Source organism: Pituophis catenifer, unplaced genomic scaffold, assembly GCF_029215685.1.
Source record: "Pituophis catenifer annectens isolate HBS135680 unplaced genomic scaffold, rPitCat1.0.hap2 SCAF_1, whole genome shotgun sequence".
Lineage (NCBI taxonomy): Eukaryota > Metazoa > Chordata > Lepidosauria > Squamata > Colubridae > Pituophis > Pituophis catenifer.
The window spans coordinates 217,523,091-217,544,549 of NW_027256881.1; the positions used below are offsets into that span (position 1 = coordinate 217,523,091).

At 38.3% G+C, this 21,459-nt stretch overlaps 1 protein-coding gene across 1 annotated transcript in view; it reads left to right on the forward strand.

Moving 5' to 3' along the window:
- The window catches only part of TMEM163 (transmembrane protein 163), an 88,640-nt gene that overhangs the window by 50,019 nt on the left and 17,162 nt on the right, over positions 1-21,459 (forward strand). The window contains exon 5 of the mRNA XM_070947545.1: positions 8,392-8,488. Within this exon, the coding sequence (XP_070803646.1) occupies positions 8,392-8,488 (97 nt within the window). The remainder of the gene's footprint in view (positions 1-8,391; positions 8,489-21,459) is intronic.

Here is a 21,459-nt window from a genome sequence, read left to right on the forward strand (position 1 = left end):
CTTGTATTCTGTCAATACTGTTTCTTTTTTCTCCACATTTTCTTTCCTTAAGTTAGAATAAGTAGAATAAGCATGCTAGTCTATATGTTAAGCATGTGCATGTTCTAGCTTCCAGATGCGTTTTCGTAAATGAGTATGACTACTTCCCTCCTGCTATGTATATGTAAAGGAAATTGTCAATCTTTCTTGAACTTTAACACCTATTAAATCTCCTGCTTGAATACTGTGTGGATCTTTGTTAAACTTATTATCCATGTTCTGAGACCTATCACCTTAATTATAGCTAATTTATCCCCTAATTAGCCCATCAGAAATAGCTATTCCCCAAATTAAAAAAAAAAGCAATCAATAAGATATTGTTATGCATTTCAAACCTTGTCAAAATATCCTATCCATCAGATCTTAATCTACATACCTGAAATTATGTGCATAGGTGGAGAACTTCTGACAAGAGTACGCAATTATGCCTAAAACATTATGGTCACTGTTCCCTAATGAATTCAGAAATGTAGAGGCATACTCTATGCAAAAGGATGAAGCTTTTTGAAATTCTGTTGATGTCATTTGGAATGTAAAATGTACTATTTTTAGTTCATTTAATAAAAATTAAATAACTGGTTTCCTTTTCTTTTTAAAAACTTCTTATATTAAATGAATAAAACAAGATTTGAATTTCTGACAGCTCTGTCAGACTGTAAGGTAACCACAAGCTAACAAGCCCACCCACTAGTTATATGACTGATATTGATAATCTTGTTCTGTTCAGTGTAGTGTCATCACAGTTCAGTGAATATTCTAATTAACTTTGCAGAGAGCTGCTAAAATTGGTTCCAATTCCTTGCAAAACACACATTGTAAAAATACAGCGGATAACATGAGGAAGGCAACATGATCTCTATGTATTGTCACGTTCAAGTGAAAACATTTGCAGATTGTATTTGCATGCATCACTGGTTTTTTTTAATCCTTAATTCTGTTGCCACACCTTTATTGCTCTTAGAACAGATTGAGTCAAGAGTAGTAATTACCAAGGGCTTTATTATATTCCCAGTTAGACATATTGTTGTCACTACATTTCATTTGCTGAAAAATTAGGAGGTGATTAGGTAGTGTTGTTTTTCAAAAACTAAATTATATCAGCAGTGCATGGTTATTTAGGTAGACCAAAGAGAAATGTTATACAATACAAGGTTTACAACAAAGCATTGCTGTATATACACTTATATAAATTGCAGAGTGGTTAATGTTATTGACCAAATGTTGGTGATAGTAAAGCCTGTGTTTGTTGTTACAGAAATGGTTAGTATATGCCAAGAATGCAAGAGTAAAGAGTTGAAGCTATAATTTTATTACCTTTATTTTACTGTGTTGAAAAGAGTTGGAAGTTAATGCTTTCCCCCTTTTTCACCTTTATTCCACAATTCTCTCCTTCCTTCCTTTCCCTCCCCCACTTCCCTATCACATTTACTTTCAGTTACATTTTATATTTTGATTTATATATTGATAATATACATATATTGAATATATATTGAACAATAGTAAAGCCTAAGTTAATTGTTCATTACTGTAGAATTTTCAGCTCTATTCTTCCATCTACTACAGATAGTCCTCATCTTACAGCCACAATTGAGCTCCAAATTTCTGTGGTTAAGTGAGACATTTGTTAAGTGAGTGTTGCTCCATTTTATGACCTTTCTTGCCAGAGTTGTTAAGTGAATCACTGCAGTTGATAAGTTAGTAACACAGTTGTTAAGTGAATCTGGCTTCCTCATAGATTTTGCTTGTGAGAAGGTTGCAAAAGGTGATCACATGACCTTGGGACACTGCAACAGTCATAAGTATGAACCAAGTGTCTGAATTTTAATCCCATGATCATGGGGATGCTACAAAGATCGTAAGTGTGAAAAATGGTCATAAGTCACTATTTTCAGTGCCTCTGTAACTTTAAATGGTCACTAAATGAACTGTTTTAAGTCGAGAATTACTGTACCTGTATATATATACTGACGCACTGATTTCATTTTGATAATATAATTTTAAAGTGTGATGGTCAGAACATCAATTGCAGCTGTATTACAGTTTTATTACTATACTGACAATTTTTCTTAACCTTTGTTTTTACACACCTGTCACAGTGGGGTTATATGTGAATTGGGTTATTTAACATGAGACCAAGATCCCTTTCTTGATCAACTCTGATATCATTGAACTCGTTAGAGGGTGAAACATATTGTTTTGCTTTTACTGCTATGTTAGATTTGTTCTCTCAGGCAAAAACTATAAATCAAGGAAGCAATAATACCGAGGATCCTGATTCCATCAAGTTTATGCTACCTAAATTTGGCAATCAACAAATAACTAAAATGTGATTTTCCACAGATTTTTGGTAGACAATCAAGACAAATAGATTCATTAAAGTTTCAAGAGTTATTAATATTTTTAAAAAATTTGCAACCCAATATAGGAAAAACATTAATATTTCTAAATTGATAGAGATGTTTCTGATTTAAGTTTTAAGAAAATGGAAAGGATATATTTCTGTAGTGATCATAATAATGTGGATGGACAGGAGCTAATTGCTTAAAGAAAAATATTTAATAAGGAATTGCCTTGTGTGTCCATTGGAAACAGAACTTAACCCTATTTTTTTTTTAGAAATGTAATTGAGAATGGCCTTGGATAATCTCAATAGGGAATCAAGTTCACTTTGTTTAAAATGGCTAAGTGAAGCCAGTTCAAAATGGCTAAGTGAAGCCAGTTCAAGTGAAGCCTCCATTTGTTGTTGTCAACAGTTAAGAAGCTGTGAGAAACACACTCCCTATAAGTTGTATAGGTTGATACCATTGAGGAAATAATTTCTGAATACAGATTGTCTGCAGTGGGAAGACTATTTATATATGAGGACTTTCTTGTGTGGTGAATCATCACCAATTCATAAGTGTTACATGTATTGCCTGAGCAGAGTCAATATTGTTAAAAAAAATACTGCTTCTATTCAATTTATAAATTGATTTTTTTATATAAAAGTAAAACTGAGAAACATGTTATGACAGCAAACTATGTTTTATGGTTTGTTACTAAAATACGAACAGTTCTTTTTTTATAAGGAGGATGCTATACTTTACATATGATTAATTGATGTACAATTTAAAATATAGGTGTTTATATCTATCATTTATTTTCTTATTTTACTATCCGGAACTAAAAATAAATAGGTGGATTAAGCATTTCATGGTTAAAGGAACATATGTTCTCCATTGTGGATGGAGACAGCAGCCAGGGTGGATGGGTGTGCTCGTCTGTTCAGGTTGATAGACTGAGCCCGTCATAGTTGTTAAGTCCCGCCCTTATTACTGGGTAGACCCAGCTTTTGGCTCAGTCTGTCAGCCTAGACAGGCGTGTGGGACTGTTCCTCTGGCCTTTTCTGACTATTTCTTTGACTATTCCTGTCATCTGGTTTCTGATCCTGGTTGTGATTGCTGGTTTTTGACTTGGACTGTGACCATTTCAGATAGGTGACTGTCCAGCCTTTGCTTAAAAACCTCCAGTGATGAAATGCCCATGACTTCTGAAGGCAAGCTGATCTACTGGTTAATTGTTTTCACTGTTAGGAAGTTTCTCCTTAATTCCAGGATGCTTCTCTCCTTGATTAGTTTCAGGATCAGTTTACATTACCTGTCTTACAGAGGTGGTATTCAGCTGGTTTGGACCGGTTCACCCGAACTGGTAGCCGAAATCACATGTGGGCCTGCCCACCCATCCTGGCTCTATGCCATCCTATTTAGGCATGTTTTTGAGGCCGGACGCATGTGTGGAAGGCAGGCACGCACATGAACCGGGCGTGTGTGTGCAAGAAACGAGCGTGCACGTGGCGAACTGGTAGTAACATAATCTGAAACGCACTACCGCTACTAAAACCCACTACTTAGTAGTAGAAACCCACTCCTGCTGTATCCTTCAGATACATTTGAATTACAACTCCCACCACTCCCTGAGATTAACTTCCACTGCTGGGATTTCTAATTCAGCAACATTAATTTCTCAGGTGGATAATTTTAAAAGCTCTACCATTATGCTTTCTCTCTACTTAGTGCTAGTTGGCTTTTTAAAGAAGCTTCCAAATAACACTTGTTTTTATTTAAAAATGTGTACAGGCTTAAGTTTTATGTAGAAAGGCTTGAGATTCTAAAACGCCTCTAGGTGATGGATGAAAGATTTTGCAGCGATTTAATGCAGTATACATTAAACACTAGTGAAACTGTAGTACGGAGATGTTGAAAGGCTGTGTTAAAATTGCTGCTTAGGTACAGATGACCTTGGGGAGGCAATTGTTCAAAAATAAGACTACAGATACTTCAGGATAAAAGTAATTCATAGCCAATTGAATAAATTTTTGTAGAATAATTGTCAATATCATGCAAGGCCTGTTTCCCATCACCTCGAGTCAAATGGGAATTCACATATTGGCGATGCTGATATTGCAGTCACCTTTTCTGGCTTTCCAGTAACATAGTGTCAGCAAATTTCTTATTATTATTCTAAGTTAGAGTTTTGATTTTGTCTGTCACACTAGGTTACTTAAGTGCCAACTGTGGTTGGCAATGAAGTAATGGTCAAACTGTGGTCAATGAAGTAATGATGCTGAATTGGTAAAAAAAGGAAATACAAAGCAATGTGAAAGTGTTAAATATACTATTGTAAGGACCAATTTCCAATCATCTGGATTTGTGAAATATTTAGCTTCAGGGCATCCTCTCCTTTCTTTTACTTTTATTCAATTTGTATACCTAAATAGTTTATATTTAGCCTCCTAAATGGAGGCTAAATATAAACTATTAAGTTTTGTAATTCTTGCTACTGTTATGAGATATAAGCTTGGAGGAAGAGATGTGGGAAGAGCAGTGAACTTCTATGAATATATGTGGAGGTGATAATACAATCAACTGTAAGGAATTCTGGTAACTGATGGAGACGGCACTGAAAGAAGTTTTTGGCTTTACAACGACATACGCAACGTGATCGTGAAATGTGAAAAGCTAGAACTAAGGAATATCTTTAAAGCAGAAACTAAGTGCCCCAAACTGGATGTCTTCGGAATATGAGTCAAGCGGCTTCCGGTGCAGCTGTCAGGGTGGAAAGACCGGTACAGTGTTGGCTCCTCTGTGCTGAGTGCTTTTCTCGAGCCTCCGCGGCTTTATTTTGCCGTTCTCAGCCCCGAAGAGGTTGGGGAAGCGGAGGGGCTTTCTTCGGAGGTGAGGAGGGGGGTGCGACCCCTTGCTGCAATGAAACCTGAGCTCCAAGGATCTGGAGGACAAGAAGAGGGCCGCGGAACAGCGGCCCCAAAGCTGATGACACTGCGTTTTTGACTGGCACAGGGAGACGAGACAGAACGAAACAGAAAAAGAAGAAGAGTGGGATTGAATCTGGCACTGACGGGACTGTGCAGTGAATAAACAGAGTAGCGGCAGCCAAGATTGTAAGTGAAGGAAGCCTTTATTTATTTGTTCAGCTTTCTCACTGCTGCGGAATCTTGGTGAACGGAAGAACGACGCCCTGTTTAATTGGATTAAGTGCTGGAGAGGAACTTGTGTAGTGATGGCAACAATTCAGAGGAACTTTACAAAGTAACAACTCTCTGAAACAGTAACTTTGAAATTGAAGGCGATGAGTAGGGCGTGATTCTCTTCCTGATCCCCCCTCCTCCCCAGGATTATTGACAGTGAACCCTTTCCTGCTTAGTCCTTTTACTGTGATAAGTTGGAATAGTGTTTGAATTTAATATTCTTCTGGATCTTTACTATTTTTTTTTACTATAAAATATATGGTGCAATAAGTTAATTAATTGTAACTGAAGATAATTTATATTTCTCAATTTTTATTAATTACAAACAATTGACTAATGGATTGACTATTTAACTATCCATCTTGATTTGTTATTTAGTATAATTTTGTTTATTATATAGTTTGTATACATTATAAGATTAAGACTATAGTAAGAAAAAAGTATTTGGTATAAGGTAGTGTTTGCTAAATAATATATTGTAATTAATTGTTGATAGATAGGATAATTTTGAACTGATTTTTGATCTTAGATTTGTAGGATAGTGTTAAACAACTGAGGTCGAACAGTAATAAGAGATTTAAATAAGAAGGAAAGTTGAATTGACTGTGCAACCCTAAGCAGACTATTTAAGTGTATGATAATTTGGAAAAATCTCCTTTGCTTGGCTAACATGTCTACTACAGTGACATCAACAAAAGTGATGAAGAAACATGTAGCTTCAATAGCAGCATCTTCTCCTATTACAACTCCCCCAGGGCTAAGAAAGTCATTTGAAAGCTTATCAACAGTAGAGAAACCTGTCATGATGCAAGGAATTCAGGCGATGCTTCAGAACATTCAGGAAATAATGGAGAAAAATCAAGAATCGACATCTAAAAATTTTGATGACTTGAAGACTGAAATGAGTATTAAGAGGAGAGATTAAACAAATTAAAGAAACACTGGGAGAGATGAGATCAACCTTAACTAAACACGAAGATTGGTTGACAGAAGTTGAAAAAACTACTGAACGAGTGGAGGCCCAGATGGAGAAGTGTGAACGGAGATGTGTACAAGCGGTTGGGAAACTCGAAGATGAAGTGGTATTTTTGGAGATGGAAAAATCTGCCTTTTTCTTATGCCTCCAGAATGTGGTGGAGGATAAAGAGGAACAGCTTGATGAGATTGTGGGGGAAGTGATAGCGGAAGTAGTTGGAAAAAGAAAAGAAGAAGTCTATTGTGATATAGATGAAGCTTACTGCGTCTATACTAATTATGCGAGACGCCACAATCTGCCCAAGGAAATCCATGTGAGGCTTGCTAAAAAGGCGCTTAGAGATGAAACTCTCCATAAGGCTAGGGACCAGAATGTTACCTATAAAGGTCGTCAGACCACAATCTTAAAACAGATACCTAGAAGGGTGCGGGAGCAGAGACAGAACTACCAATTTATAACCTCACAGCTGAGGAAACATAATGCGTCATATAGATGGTTGCTCCCTGAAGGGCTTCTGGTGACGTGGCAGGACTGGAAAGTTAAAATTGAGAATATACAAGATGCACAGGACTTTTGTGAAAACTTTTTTGGACTTAGCAAACATGAAAGAGATAAAGAAACAGTAAAGGAGGACTAGAGAGATCAGAAGGATGATTGGAGAACTGAGGGAGGAGCACAAGTATATCATGGGAAAGAAAAACAAGATGGGAGGAGGGGGGAAGGAGTAGTAGAAGAGTCCAGTCAGTTGCTCTGCAACTTGGTAATAACTTGCATCCTAACATGTTGCAAAATAGCCCAAAAGGCCATAGAATGGGAAGGGTGTGAAGCATTAACAGAGACTAGCGATGACTGAGGAGAGAGATGGACAGCTGTCTTTTGCTTTCTTATTTGACACCAAGCTCATCCAGTAAGTGGAGAGAAAGGTAGATAGCATGTACGTGAATAAGTGTGGCTGGCTGAGAAGAAAAGAGAAACACTGGATTTTACTAAGGTTGCAAATAAGAAAAACTGATTACATTATACAACATTTTTTTTGACATTTCTGAATAGGCTATATGAAAAATAAATAAATCTGCACTTCTAAAGAAAAGCTTTTCTGCAGTCTCTTTTATGCGTCTGGTTTCTGTTTGCTGCGTATGCTTCCAAACCAGCAGATTGGCTGATGTGCATAGGTTAAAAAATAGTAGCACATTGCTGTGCTAATTATAACAGCCTCAACTGTCTTAGCAATAGGTGACAAATTTGTGAATGTTACATGGAAAATGTTGCTTCCTTATTTCATATAATATGTAAAAGAAACAGATGGTTGCTATAAGATGAATGAATGTACAGTATTGTTTATTAGAATAATTGCCAGAATATTAAAAAATTTTTCTGGCCAAAAGCTGTATTTATTGAGGATCTATTTGAACTAGTTAATAAAAATCTGTTAGTTATGAACATCAGCTTTCATCTTGAGAGGTTTTAATCAGTTTAACCATTACGATGCAGCTTCACATGTTATCTGACAACAAGGTTGCCTTGCATTGGTACAAAACTCGGCCTAAGGCAAATGCCACACACCAGGTTTATTAAACATTTATGCAATTTACATTTTCAGACTACTTCCTAAGTCCTGAATAAATGACAAGAGCAATGTGTGTATCTCATTACATAAGCAATTGCTTGATATTTTGGAATTCCTGACAATGATTTTGTTTCTGTGTCCTGCTCTTGAATGTTGTTGTGTGGAGTGTTAATTCTTTAAAAATGTTTACTGTGTAAACATTCTGCTTATTATTTAGTCCCATGTTTTCATTAAACATTAAACCTCAAGGCATAAAAGTTCCTAAAAATCTTTCTTTCTTTACAGAGCTTGTGTCATCTTGGGCGTGATATTTCTTCTGTCCTCTTTATGTATAGTGATCAAAGCCATCCATGACCTTGCAACTAGGTTGCTTCCAGAAGTGGTAAGATCTTTTTTTAAAAATAAAAAGTAATAATAATAATCCTAAATTTCAATGTTTCAGTAAGAAAGGTTGTTATGCAGCTGCATGTGCTCTTTTGTAACTTTGCATAGTTCTATGGCAAGTTTATCTTTTATAGCGTCAAACAACATGATGTCAATTTTATCTTTTGTATTAACATACCAATCCATTCACTTCTAGAAATAAAAAATTCCAGAAATGTGCTGTGGCCAAAAGTTGGATTAGGAGTAGTTAGCATTGGGGAAATGTTAAAAAACTGGAATTTGCTCAGATTTCCTGAGTTGTAATCTGCAGTGTATGTTACAGTTGAGGAAATTTTGTAACGGTACAGTACAAGGTTATTCAGAATAGTTGCAACAATAGGAAATAAGTGGTGCTCTTGTGCCTAAGATTCTAGAGTGCCTAAGCTATTTACTCTATTGTAGCTAAATGTTGTTAAGAAAGTACTGTTTTCTTGAGGTTCTACAGACTTAGAGCTGTTTAAAGTGAAATTATATTCTCCAAAATCCTCTTTTATGTAGAATCAAGAGTGCATTTATTATTATTGTTCATCGCATATTCAGCCAGATGTTTAGGCTAGATTTGGCATTTTTATCGATCTATTGAGTTCTTCCCAAGGACATGAGATAGCCAGATGTTGCTGTTTGATGGTAGTAAAGCAGTGGTGGGTTGCTCCTGGTTCGCACCGGTTTGTGCAAACCATTGGCGAAAATTTGGCCAAGGTTGCAGAACTGGTAACGGTGGACAACTGGCCACGCCCCCGAACAGGTTCCCCCCGGCCGCCATGCTTCTTGCCGCCATGTTCTTCACGCACGCGCATCCCATCGCCTTGCAACTCCAATGGGATGCACATGCGCCAGGAACATGGTGGCAACAGCAGCAGCTTTTTCTGCCGATATGTTTTGGCGGCCTGCAGAGAAAGCGGCTGCCAAAGAAGCCTTTTCGGAGGCTTTTTTACTTGCTGCTTTCCAGCAGTTGCGGCTGGCTGGGGGCTGCCGAAAACTACAGTCAGTTTGCCTTCCGGACTGTGGACCAGCTGTGGAAGGTAAGCACCCTAAACAACAAGGCGGTGGTGGGGGAGGAAGGCAGGCAAGTGGGCCTGGCCATGGGGATTTCCGGGACGCCCCTCTGCTGCTCCCATGCCACTGATGTCTGCAGCGGCAAAAGCCACGCAGGAAAAGTCCCTGGGAGTTCCAGGACTCCCTGCCACCACCGCCGCTTTAGCCCTCCCCCCAGCTGACGATCTCAGCTTGGATTGTGAGAGGCATTTAAAAGAAAAAAAATTTTTTTTTCTTATAAATGGCTCTCATGATCCAAGCTGAGTTGCCTGATTGGCAGAAGGTTTTTTAAAAAACCCTCTGCCAATCAAGCAACTCAGCTTGGATCGTGAGAGCCATTTAAAAGAAAAAAAACTTTTAAATGCCTCTCACGATCCAAGTTCTGACAAGGGCAAAAGCCGCGCAGGAAAAGTCCCTGGGAGTTCCGGGACTCCCTGTCGCCGTTGCCTTGCCCCCTCCCCAGCTGATGATCTCAGCTTGGATCGTCAGAGCCATTTAAAAGAAAAAAACTTTAAAAGAAAAAAAGTTTTTTTTCTTATAAATGACTCTCACGATCCCAGCTCAGTTGACTGATTGGCAGAGGGATTTTTAAAAACCCTCTGCCAATCAGGTAACTCAGCTTGGATCATCAGAGCCTTTTGAAAGCATTTTTTTACAACCTCTTCACAGAAGAGGTTGTAGAAAAAATGGTTTTAAAAGTAAAAAAAAAAAATTGGCCACGGCCACCCAGTCACATTACCCACCACCACCACCACCAAGCCATGCCCATAGAACCAAGCCATGCCCACAGAATCTAAAAAAAATTTTAGATTTCACCATTGAGGGTGGGAGAGAGAGAGTGAAGGAAAGAAAGAGAGGGAGAGAAAAAGAGACAAAATGAGAGAAAGAGGAAAAAAAAGAAGGGAGAGACAAGAAAGAAAAAGATAAATACAAAGAAAGAAAGAGAAAGAAGGAAAGGAAGGGAGAGAGGGAAAAAGAGAATGAAAGAAAAAGAGACATAGAAAAAACAAAGAAAGGAAGGAAGGAAGGGAGAGACAGAAAGAAAGAGAAAGAGAAAGAAAGAAGGAAGGAAAGAGGAAGGGAGAGGGAAAAAAGAATGAAAGAAAAAGACAGAAAAAACAAAGAAAGGAAGGAAGGAAGGGAGAGACAAAGAAAGAGAGAGAGAGAAAGAAAGAAAGAAAGAAGGAAAGAGGAAGGGAGAGAAGGAAAAAAGAAAGAATGAAAGAAAAAGAGACATAAAAAACAGAAAGAGAAAGAAAGGAAGGAAGGTAAGAGACAAAGAAAGAAAGAAGAGAAAGAAAAGGAAAGAGGAAGGGAGAGGGAAAAAAGAATGAAAGAAAAAGACAGAAAAAACAAAGAGAAAGAAAGGAAGGAAGGTAAGAGACAAAGAAAGAAAGAAGAGAAAGAAAAGGAAAGAGGAAGGGAGAGAAAAAAGAAAGAATAAAAGAAAAAGAGACAGAAAAAACAAAGAAAGAGAAAAGAGAAAGGAACGAAGAGGAAGGGAGGGAGAGACAAGAGAGAAAGGAAGGAAGGAAGGAAGGAAGGAAGGAAGGAAGGAAGGAAGGAAGGAAGGAAGGAACACAAACCCTGGCACTAGACATGGCTTCAGAAGACGCTTTGAAACAGGACAACAATCTAGGGCTGGAAGGGACCTTAGAGGCTATCTAGTCCAACCCCCTGCTCCAGCAGGAAACCTTACTGGATTATTTTGGTGCCTCTAACAGAGAGGAAAATTGTCAGAAAGGAGAAGTTTACTAGGACGAGGCTACCATGCAGAGAAAGGCAGAGATAGTCCTTGATTTATGACCAGAATTGAGCCCAAAATTTTGGTTGCTAAGCAAGAGTGTTGTTAAATGAGTTTCACCACATTTTACTCAATCCATGATCTCTCCTGGCTCTAACAGTCATGTGCAGGCTAGGGAAGTAAATCTGAAGGCGTGTGTAATGTTCTAAATGTACAGAAGTTATAGTTAAATGTGTGGCAGAAAGTGGACTCTGGGTGTGTTTTTCCAAATGTAGTGAGGGAGGTTGAATATGTATAGTTTTAGAAGAGGTGTGTGTGTGTGTATGTGTACACACACATACAGTATATATAGTAAATAATGTATCTTTTTGTGTGCCTATACACTATACTATGTAATATGTATGTATACATTTGGCATATGTACATAGGATTAAATAGTATATTTTGGATGTTCAGTAGTAGTAAATAAATAGACAGGGAAATTGTATCTCATTGAGGCCTTTGAGGCGAGGAGCGGCCAGGCACCCTAACCATAATCCTTGACATAAGTGATGTCAAGCTGGCCATGCCTACCCAGTCACATGACCACCCAGCTATGCCTACCCAGTCACATGACCACCCAGCCACGCCAGTCACGTGACCACCAAGCCATGCTCAGTCACGTGACCACCAAGCCATTCCCATACAGTCACATGACCACCCAGCTGTGCCCACCAAATAAGCCACGCCCACAGAACTGGTAGTAAAAATTTTTAGAACCCACCCCTGGATTGGTTGGATTTGCACTCAGCTGCCCAGTACCCCTTTTTCTCACACTTGAAACAGGCAGTGGAACATCATTGAGGACTCTGGGTGCATGCCTACGCTTTTGGGATTTCTTTCCTTTCCAGGAAGGATTTCTGCCACCCCTTTCCTGGGCGATGTTTGTTTCAAGCTAGATCGATTTCTATCTCTTCCCCCAGCATGCACCAGCCATGAAGGTTACAGGGGCCCTCCTGGAGATGCAGGTGTTATACTATATGTAGACCTTGTTGCTTAGCCTGTCTTTGAAGAGCCAATGAGGATATCTTGTGGCCAGTCAGTGAGCCAGGTCACAGAACTCTTGACTGTACTCAACCACACTCTTCTGTCCTTGGCTGATGGCCTTGCGGTCAGCCAGTGGGTCTTTGAATCATTTGTGGAGTGCCACCATGAACCCATTGAAGTTCCTCAGCTCTCCGTTGTCATTATGGAGGGTGACCATCCACCTTGCTGCAACTCCTTCTAGGGCCATGGTGGCGCATCTCATCTTGCTGCCTTCTGTAGCTATTTTGGGACCATATCCCTGCATGTAGGTACAAACCTGGACTAAAAAGAATCCCAGCTGCTGGGGATCGCCATCAAACGTCATGCCCAGTGGAGGGGACTTGCGGTTCCTCCTTCTTACTGATGTCAGCCCCACAGGGGGCCGTGCTGATTTGCCCCCTTAGGTTTGGGGTAATGGAGGTCGCCGCTGCTGCTGACCCAGCTCTGCTGCTGCCCACTGCAATGAATGCTGTCATCCTGCCAGTCGCTGTGTCTGGAAGAGGCTGGTCATTGGGTTGTGCACTTTGGGCAAGGGTTTTGCATGCCTTGAGGTTCTCAAAAGCTCCCCACATAAACTTTATGACTTGCTCCATCACATAGTTGGCCTGGCCATGCTCTCCACTCATCTCCTCTTCCTCCTCCAACTCCTCCAGCTCCATTTGCTGTTCCTATTAGTGGCTGCCACAGCTCCATTTGTTGTTCTCATCAGTGGCTGCCACAGCTTCCACAAGTAAAGGTCATCCCCATAGCTCTCTTTTCCCAATCCTACTTCCTCCTGACACCTGGGTCTTGGCAGATTACTGCAGTTTTGCAGTACTGCAGAGCAGTGGTGGGTTCCCCCCGGTTCCGCCGAGCCAGTAGCGGTGATGATATGATGTCACCAAACCGGTTCTGCCCCCCCTGCCCCCCACCCCCCGCATTATTCTTACCTTTTATTTGGCCCCACCCCCAATCTATTGCTGCCTCCTGAGTCCCAGCTGATGGCTAGAGGGAAAAAACCTGTTTAAACTCTTGCTGTGGGGCTTCAAAGGGCCGCCCTACAGCTGATCAGTATTAAAAGAAAACAAATGAGTAGATCATTGCCTGCAAAAATAAATGGGTAGATCAGTGCCTGCAAAAATACATGAGTAGATCAGTGCCTGCAAAAATAAATGGGTAGACCAGTGCCTGCAAAAATACATGAGTATACCAATGCCTGCAAAAATAAATGGGTAGACCAGTGCCTGCAAAAATACATGGGTAGACCAGTGCCTGCAAAAATACATGGGTAGACCAGTGCCTGCAAAAATACATGGGTAGACCAGTGCCTGCAAAAATAAATGGGTAGACCAGTGCCTGCAAAAATACATGGATAGACCAGTGCCTGCAAAAATAAATGGGTAGACCAGTGCCTGCAAAAATACATGAGTAGTTCAGTGCCTGCAAAAATAAATGGGTAGACCAGTGCCTGCAAAAATAAATGGGTAGACCAGTGCCTGCAAAAATACATGGATAGACCAGTGCCTGCAAAAATACATGGGTAGACCAGTGCCTGCAAAAATACATGAGTAGTTCAGTGCCTGCAAAAATAAATGGGTAGACCAGTGCCTGCAAAAATAAATGGGTAGACCAGTGCCTGCAAAAATAAATGGGTAAATCGGTACAGCTCTGCAAGCAGTTAAAAGCCTGGTAGACCAGTACCTCTGCTAAATCCTAAATAATTGTCACATGACCATCAAGCCACGCCCACAAAATAAGCCACGCCCACAGAACCGGTAGTAAAAAATTTTAGAACCCACCCCTGTAGTAAAGGTATTATTGCAAGATGTAAACTGTTCCAAGCAAAGCTGCATTTTGCAATTAACTGGTTGTGATTTTGTTCAATGTTATTATTATCATGAGATTTAGATGAGATATCCTGCATTTTTTATATGTAACCTATGATGGTGACCATACCTAATAGTCCTGTCTATTTCCTTCATAACAAGAATCCTACAAGGGGAGTTGGGGTGAGAAAGAGTAACCGCTCAAAGTTGATCAGCCAGCTTTTGTGCTTAAAGGAAGCGCAAAATCTCCAGGTTTTACATATGGATTATTTACATACTGTTGTCTAAGAATCAGGGTGGATTTGATTTAAATCAAACTGATTTAAATCATGATTTAAATCACTAGTCAGTAAGGCTTGATTTAAATCATAGTTTTCTACATAAAGACTAATTCTTGCTGATATAGCTTTAATATGCAAGTAGATGAAGATTTTTAGAATAACAACTTTTCATATTAGTTTTTTTAATCCCCAGTTTAATAGGTTAATCATTCATATTTGGACAACTTTTCTGTTGTACTTAGGAAGGAGAAAAATAATCATTACCTTAATAATGACAATTTAAATAGATTTATTCAACTGAAACAATAACATTACAGCATATGTTATTTGCTTAAACAAACATCCATGTTTGTTAACTAATTTGGCTAAACAATATATATATATTTTAAGAAACTTAGACTGTCAGCCCAGCCTACACATGAAAAACTTAAATACTGTCCTCTGTAGCTCACTCGTCATCTTCATCCTCTTCTTTGTTCATAATCTGGAAAAGAAAAACAAGCTTTCCTGCTTTATCGGGTCCCAAACGATTTCTCAGTTTAGAATGAATGAGTCCAAAGGAAGAGAATATTCTTTCAACGCCTGCAGAAGAAGCTACTACTGTTAAAAGTGAAATCATTACTTGAACAGTCTCTAAATCCAAGTGCTTGAGTGACTTCCACCAGTTCACTGGTGTGACTTTCTTTAAAATATCTTCAGAATGGTTCTCCCTTAGCTTTGAAGTTTATTATAGTTGGCGTTACAGATGGATGATTGCTGGATATCCATGTCATAGCTAACTCCTCTTCCTCAGCACTTAAGTTTTGACCCTGATACTGGATATTGACAATATTTGCCAAAAAATGAGCTGGAGACAGTACTTGTCCCATTCGTTTTTTTAATGCTTGTAATTTAATTCTGTCCATGTATAGTTCTGTTTTTAAGTATTCACTCAGTTCCTTCCAAATTTCAACAGCATCAGCAATAAAACAGCTATTTTTCTGTATTTTGTTTAAAGCTTCAGAGATGGGTTTCAGGATGCTCAGCATATGTTCAATATTTCTCTTAAGCCCAGTGTTGAGGATTTTGGCCATGACAGTGCCATCTATTTTATCTCGATTTTCTTCACAAACTGTCATCAGAATAGGCCAATTCTTGATATACTGCTCAAAACAGTCCACCACAGAGTTCCATCTAACATCTTGTGGGAGCGTTAGCTTGGTTCCACTCATCTTTTTCAGAGCTGTTGCAGCAAAATGATTGTTACGGAAATATTTAGCAATTTCAACAACATTAGTCTTTATTTCTGGAACACTTAAGTCTTTGGCTAAGAGGTGCAGCAAATGAGCACTGCAACCATATGTTATTAGCTTTGTATTCCCTTCCTGCTCTTCTAAATTTCTTCTCATCTTGGATACATTTGCAGCATTGTCTGTGACCAAACTGCGTACTAGACATTTGAATTTTTGTTCACATGTTATTATAGCTTTTACTGCCACTTCTTGAAAGTATTCTGCTGTGTGTGCATTTCCTGACGTATCAATTGTTTGTGCAAGGAAGACTTTCCCTTCTTCTGTTGTTATACAAGCACATACAATAGGATCATTGTGGACATTACTCCACCTATCAATACTTAGGTTAATAATTCTACCCTCTGTTATTGCTCCATTTCTCTGTCATACACTTTATCCAGCAGTTTCCCTGCAAAATCTGCTTTGCTGGGTGGACTGTATCCTGGTCTCAGTGACTGAACCATATTAATGAAATGTGGGTTCTCAGTCAGACGGAAAGAAGAGTTCATTGCATAAACAAACTGGGCAATTTTTTCATCAATTAACTCTTTTTCTAATCTGCTAGTTTTTATCACAAACTTATCTATGGTGGTTCCAGGAGGGAAGGGTTTTTTCTTTCTTTTAGGTGATAGTGATATGTGGCTGTGGGTGTCTGATGATGATGATGCTAATGAAGCACTATCCTGGATGGATAACTCTGAAACTGTAGAACAGGATGGTGATCTTGAAGGTGGATAGTTTCCAGAATCCATGAATTCCCCTAAACAAAAAAGTCAATGCTGTTATTTTATTGTTTATACAATTTCTGCTTATTGTACACAGCACTGCCCCAAAAGGAATATTTGCTTTTCTTCATAACTGTACCAAATGACAGTAACATGCAGTAATAATAAGAAATATAATTTTGCTCAAACATGACAGTTCAAGGCAGTCTTTAGAAATATGATTCAATAAAAATGTTTACCAACCTGAAAATCCTGCCTGTTCAAATGTGTTTCTTTGGTCATCTTCATCACAGCACTTCTCATGATGTTGCCTCATTCGGGCCACCAGACCTTGCATTTCTTTGTTGCAGTGTTTGCAGTTTGCACGCATGCCTGCCTTACCGATAGGTAAAGGAACTTCATTAAAATATTGCCAAACTGGGTCTCTTTTATGGCCTGCTGCCATTATAGTTTTTTTCCTCCAAGGAAAGAATGTGATAAACCTCAGGTCATACACACAAAAAGATCCAAAGACTTGTCTGTCTGTGGCTGTGCAGTATTGTGCTCAGAAAGTTTCACTTTCATTTTGTACTCCTTGTCTGCTTGCCCCTTCCTCCTCACACTTAGTTTCACTTTCTTCTTGTGCAGATCTATTCCACTCCAAACAATCAGAAAAATATTGTTTCTGTTCTATTCACTGAACTTCTTGAAACTTAGCACTGAAGGGGTTGATTCTGTATTCATAGGTTTGTAGAACAATAGGATTAAGGTCTTTTTCTCAACTCTGTTCATGTTATAACATTTTTGCTGTGAAGAAGAGGCATGTGATCTCTGCTGAGTCAAATTCAGTTTTGAGAACTGCAAAAGTAAACCAAGCATCTGTGATAATATCTTGTAGGCAGAGAAACTGCCCAATAATCTTACAAAAACCTCTGGAATTAATGGATTAATCCATTGTGAATGGATTAATGGAATTTATTTACCAAAAAAATTAAACATATACAGCCTTATTCTACATAATTAAAAAAACTAATCTTTATTTCATGGTGGAATAACCTTTGGATGGTAAATATTTTCCTCAAAAAGCATTTTATTTAAAAAAAATCCGATTTAAATAAAAAAAAATCCGATTTAAATAAAAAAAATCTGATTTTTTTGATTTTTTTAAAAAAAATCATTGATTTTTATCCACCCTGCTAAGAATTATGTCTAGAAGAAAATCAACTAAATCCCCTGTAATAATGACATAAGGGAGCTTAGCTTGATAGATTTCTTAACTATCTTTCTTTGTACAATCATTTTACAAAGCTTGGTATGAAATTTTAACACGACTCCCATTTTCAATCATGTGTCTTTGGCACAAACTTTCTTATACAAAATTTTCTCTTCATTAACTTTATTAAAGTTTTTTAAAAAAACAAAAACAGATATTTACATCTTCTTTTCAACATCAGTTGAAAGAAGATCTTTTCAACATCTTCTTCGCATCAGTAATCCATATTTATACATTTTCTCTTTCGTCTTAATATATCTTTTATACATATATTTCTAGTATATCGTATATATACCATTATAATATATTCTATTAATCTAAATATTTTATTTACATTTAACATAATCAGGTACCTAAGATATTGAAACACTATTACCATGTTACCTCATGTCACTGGCTAGTATTTATGATGGTTGCAGTCTCTCAGGGTGATGTGATCACTTTTTGCAACCCGCTGACAAAGTCTCAATGGGGAAAAAGCTGTATACCGCCTTTATTGACCTTACCGCTGCTTTTGATTCTATAGATAGGAACCATTTGTGGAGGAAACTACAAGTCATGGGGATGGACCCCAGACTTATTTTGTTGATCAGGATTCTCTATACTAATACGGCAATTAGAGTCAGATATGCAGCAAATGGGGCCTCAACAAACAGCATACCGACAACTAGAGAAGTGAGGCAGGGCTGCCTGTTGGGCCCTACTCTTTTTAACCTTTATATAAATGATATCCCAGCGCAGCTGGAAGATCTTTTGACGCATAGCCCCCAAATAGGCTCTAGATTTATTAACATATTAATGTACGCCGATGACTTAGTGCTGTTTTCTAGAACCCAAATAGGAATGAGGAGACTTCTTGCCAAGCTCACACGTTATTGTACTACAAACCATTTGACTATAAATGTAGCTAAATCAAAAGTTTTAGTCTTTGGCAATAAGAATAAAAAGCATAACTGGCAGATTAATGACACAAAGATTGAGCAAGTTACCCAATATACTTATCTTGGAATTGTTTTTTCCAGTGCAGGAGGTTGGACTCCGCACCATCAATACCTTTCTCAAAAGGTCAGAGCAGGAGCAAGCCTTGTATCCAAATTAAGTAAATGTATCCAACCAACCTCCATTTTACCTCTTCGTAAAGTCTTTCAGGCTAAACTTGTTCCGATCATGCTCTATGGTGCCGAAATTTGGGGTCTTACAGAGGCCCCCATATTGGAGAGAACTCAAAATAATTTGTTAAGGAGGATGCTCGGGGTAAACAATTCCACTTCAGCTGCAGTCGTCAGAGCTGAATTGGGACATTTCTCACTGTACACCTATACAATCACTAGGGCGGTAGCCTACTGGCTAAAAATGACTCAGATGGAAGCCAGCAGACTCCCCAAAATCTGCCTAGAGGAACAGCAGATTTCAAATCCTCAAAGGTATTCCTGGCTAACCAGGCTGTCAGAAATATTGAACCGATATGGCGTAGGGTTCCCGTTGTGTGACACACTGAAGCAAGTCAAACAACGGATTAAAGATATACATGGGCAAATGGATATGGCAACTCTTTCAACAAATCACTCCCTTAAACTGCTGACAGCAGTTAAAACAACTTTCACTCTGGAAAAGTATTTACATCTAGAAATGCCATCAGAGGAGAGACAGTTATTTGTTAAGTTTAGATTCGAACTTCTAGATACCAACGTTAAATTCGGCCGTTACCGGAAAATCCCATATGACAAAAGAACATGAATATGTGGGGTAAACGCCGTGGAGGAAACGGCGCATATAACATTTGAATGTAGGCTGTATGAAGAAGTAAGGAAACAATATCTGTCCCCAATTATAAATAAATTTCCCCACTGGAATATAAGGCATAAATTATCATTTCTGTTGAAGGCAGACTCTCCTCCCCTGGTAAGGGCCATCACCCGCTATCTTAAAAGGATGACAGCAATACGAGCCAGTTATATCGAAAAGAACTTCATTGATTGAAAGAAAGACGAGCTGAGTTAGAGAGGAGCTATCTTATTTGGGTTATCTAGTCTTGGCAACTTAGCTATTGAAATTTGATATTGTAAAATTTTAATGTCATATATCATATATTTTTAGATTGTTATTTCTGTAACTGTTTTGTCTTTTCCCTTTTTCTTTTCTGTTTTGTTTGAAAAGGCCTTCGGGCTATTCAATAAACAAATACAAGTCTCAATGGAGAAGCCAGAGTCATTTAACATGATGCTAACTGAACAACTGTAGTGATTCACTTAACAACTGTAGCAAAAAAGTTGTAAAATGGGGCAAAATTCACTTAATAACTGTCTTACTTAGCAATGGAAATTTTGGGCTCAATTGTGATCGTAAGTCAGGAACTACCTGTATTAACAGGTAAATAGGTTGAGAAAGGAATGGGACAGAAAAACACTCCTAAATCTTAGACTTTTATTCTAGTGAAACTTCTCTAAAGCTTCTTCAGCTATAGAAGTAGATCTGCTTTAAATCTCTGTTAACTGTAAGAACATGAAAAAGAAGACTTTGAGATATACAGTAGAGAATTCCAGCCATTTCTTTCAAAATGCATTTTGTCAGCTTCCAATTTTCAAGTTATTCATTGTCAAGTTATTCATTGTATGTCTAATGTAGTCCAGTATTCTAAGAATATTGAATCACGTTTGAAACCCTCAGATTAAAAAGCTTGATTTGACATGATAACTTGTGTGTTTTCAAAGCTTCTAAGCAGTAGACGTATCTCTGCAATTAAAGCCCATTAGAAGAGGCTTGCAAAACAAACTTACTTCTCAAATATGATTTTTTTTAAAGAGTTCAGGTTTGTCTGTCACAGATATTCTACTTTCCTATGTAAAGCAAGCTTGATCAGATTTGACAAGGACACATGAAGACGCTAGGATTTGATTTGATTCAAGTTTGTGATCAGAGATTCAATGGCAAGCCAATTTGATTTGAACCATTTTTATATTCAAGATTCTATTTAAAAAGATTGGTCTGTTTGGGCTATAATGGGAAAATTAAAACATGCCTAAAACTGTCTCCCTTTTGGGGAAAGTTTAGACAACTTTAAAATTTCAGTGGGATACCTTTAGGAGTTTTACCACAAAGTCCGGTAAAACTCCTTAGCAGGGATGAGAAAAGGATAATAAAACAGTCTCTAGGTTGTTTGGGTAGTAGTTGTAAGACAGCAGAATTATACAACAATGCCACAAAAATAGGCAAGTCATACAAAAGTACTTTGGGTAAGAAAATAGCCTTGCGATTCCCTACCTCCAAAAGCAGTAAAAATTTTGGACAGTGCCTGTAAATGTTAGCCTGGCATCCATTCACTTCAATTTTCCCCAGTCGTGCAGGATTAAACAATTAGATTTGACTAAATCAGTAATTGTTTGCAATACAGGCAGCATCTGCATATGGCATGCAATTTTAATAAGCTTGGATCCTGCTTTCATTCCCGTAGGGAACAAAACAAATCCTATATGTATTTCATCTACTACAACAAAGGAGGACACATTTATTCAATAAAAGACATTTTGATATGATTATTTATGCATGACATTTACAGGACTTATTTGGCCATCTATCTCACATGATGACGGCCAAATGAGATAAAAAAAATATAGCTAAAAAGAAAAGTACCCTCCTCTTGAAGGCATTCAAGAGGACCCCTCTAACAAATGTCCCTCTATGTTGAGAAAGAAATTTAGCAAATGTGAGAGCTTGAGGAAAGGATTGGTGGAGTGCTAAGAATACAAGAATGA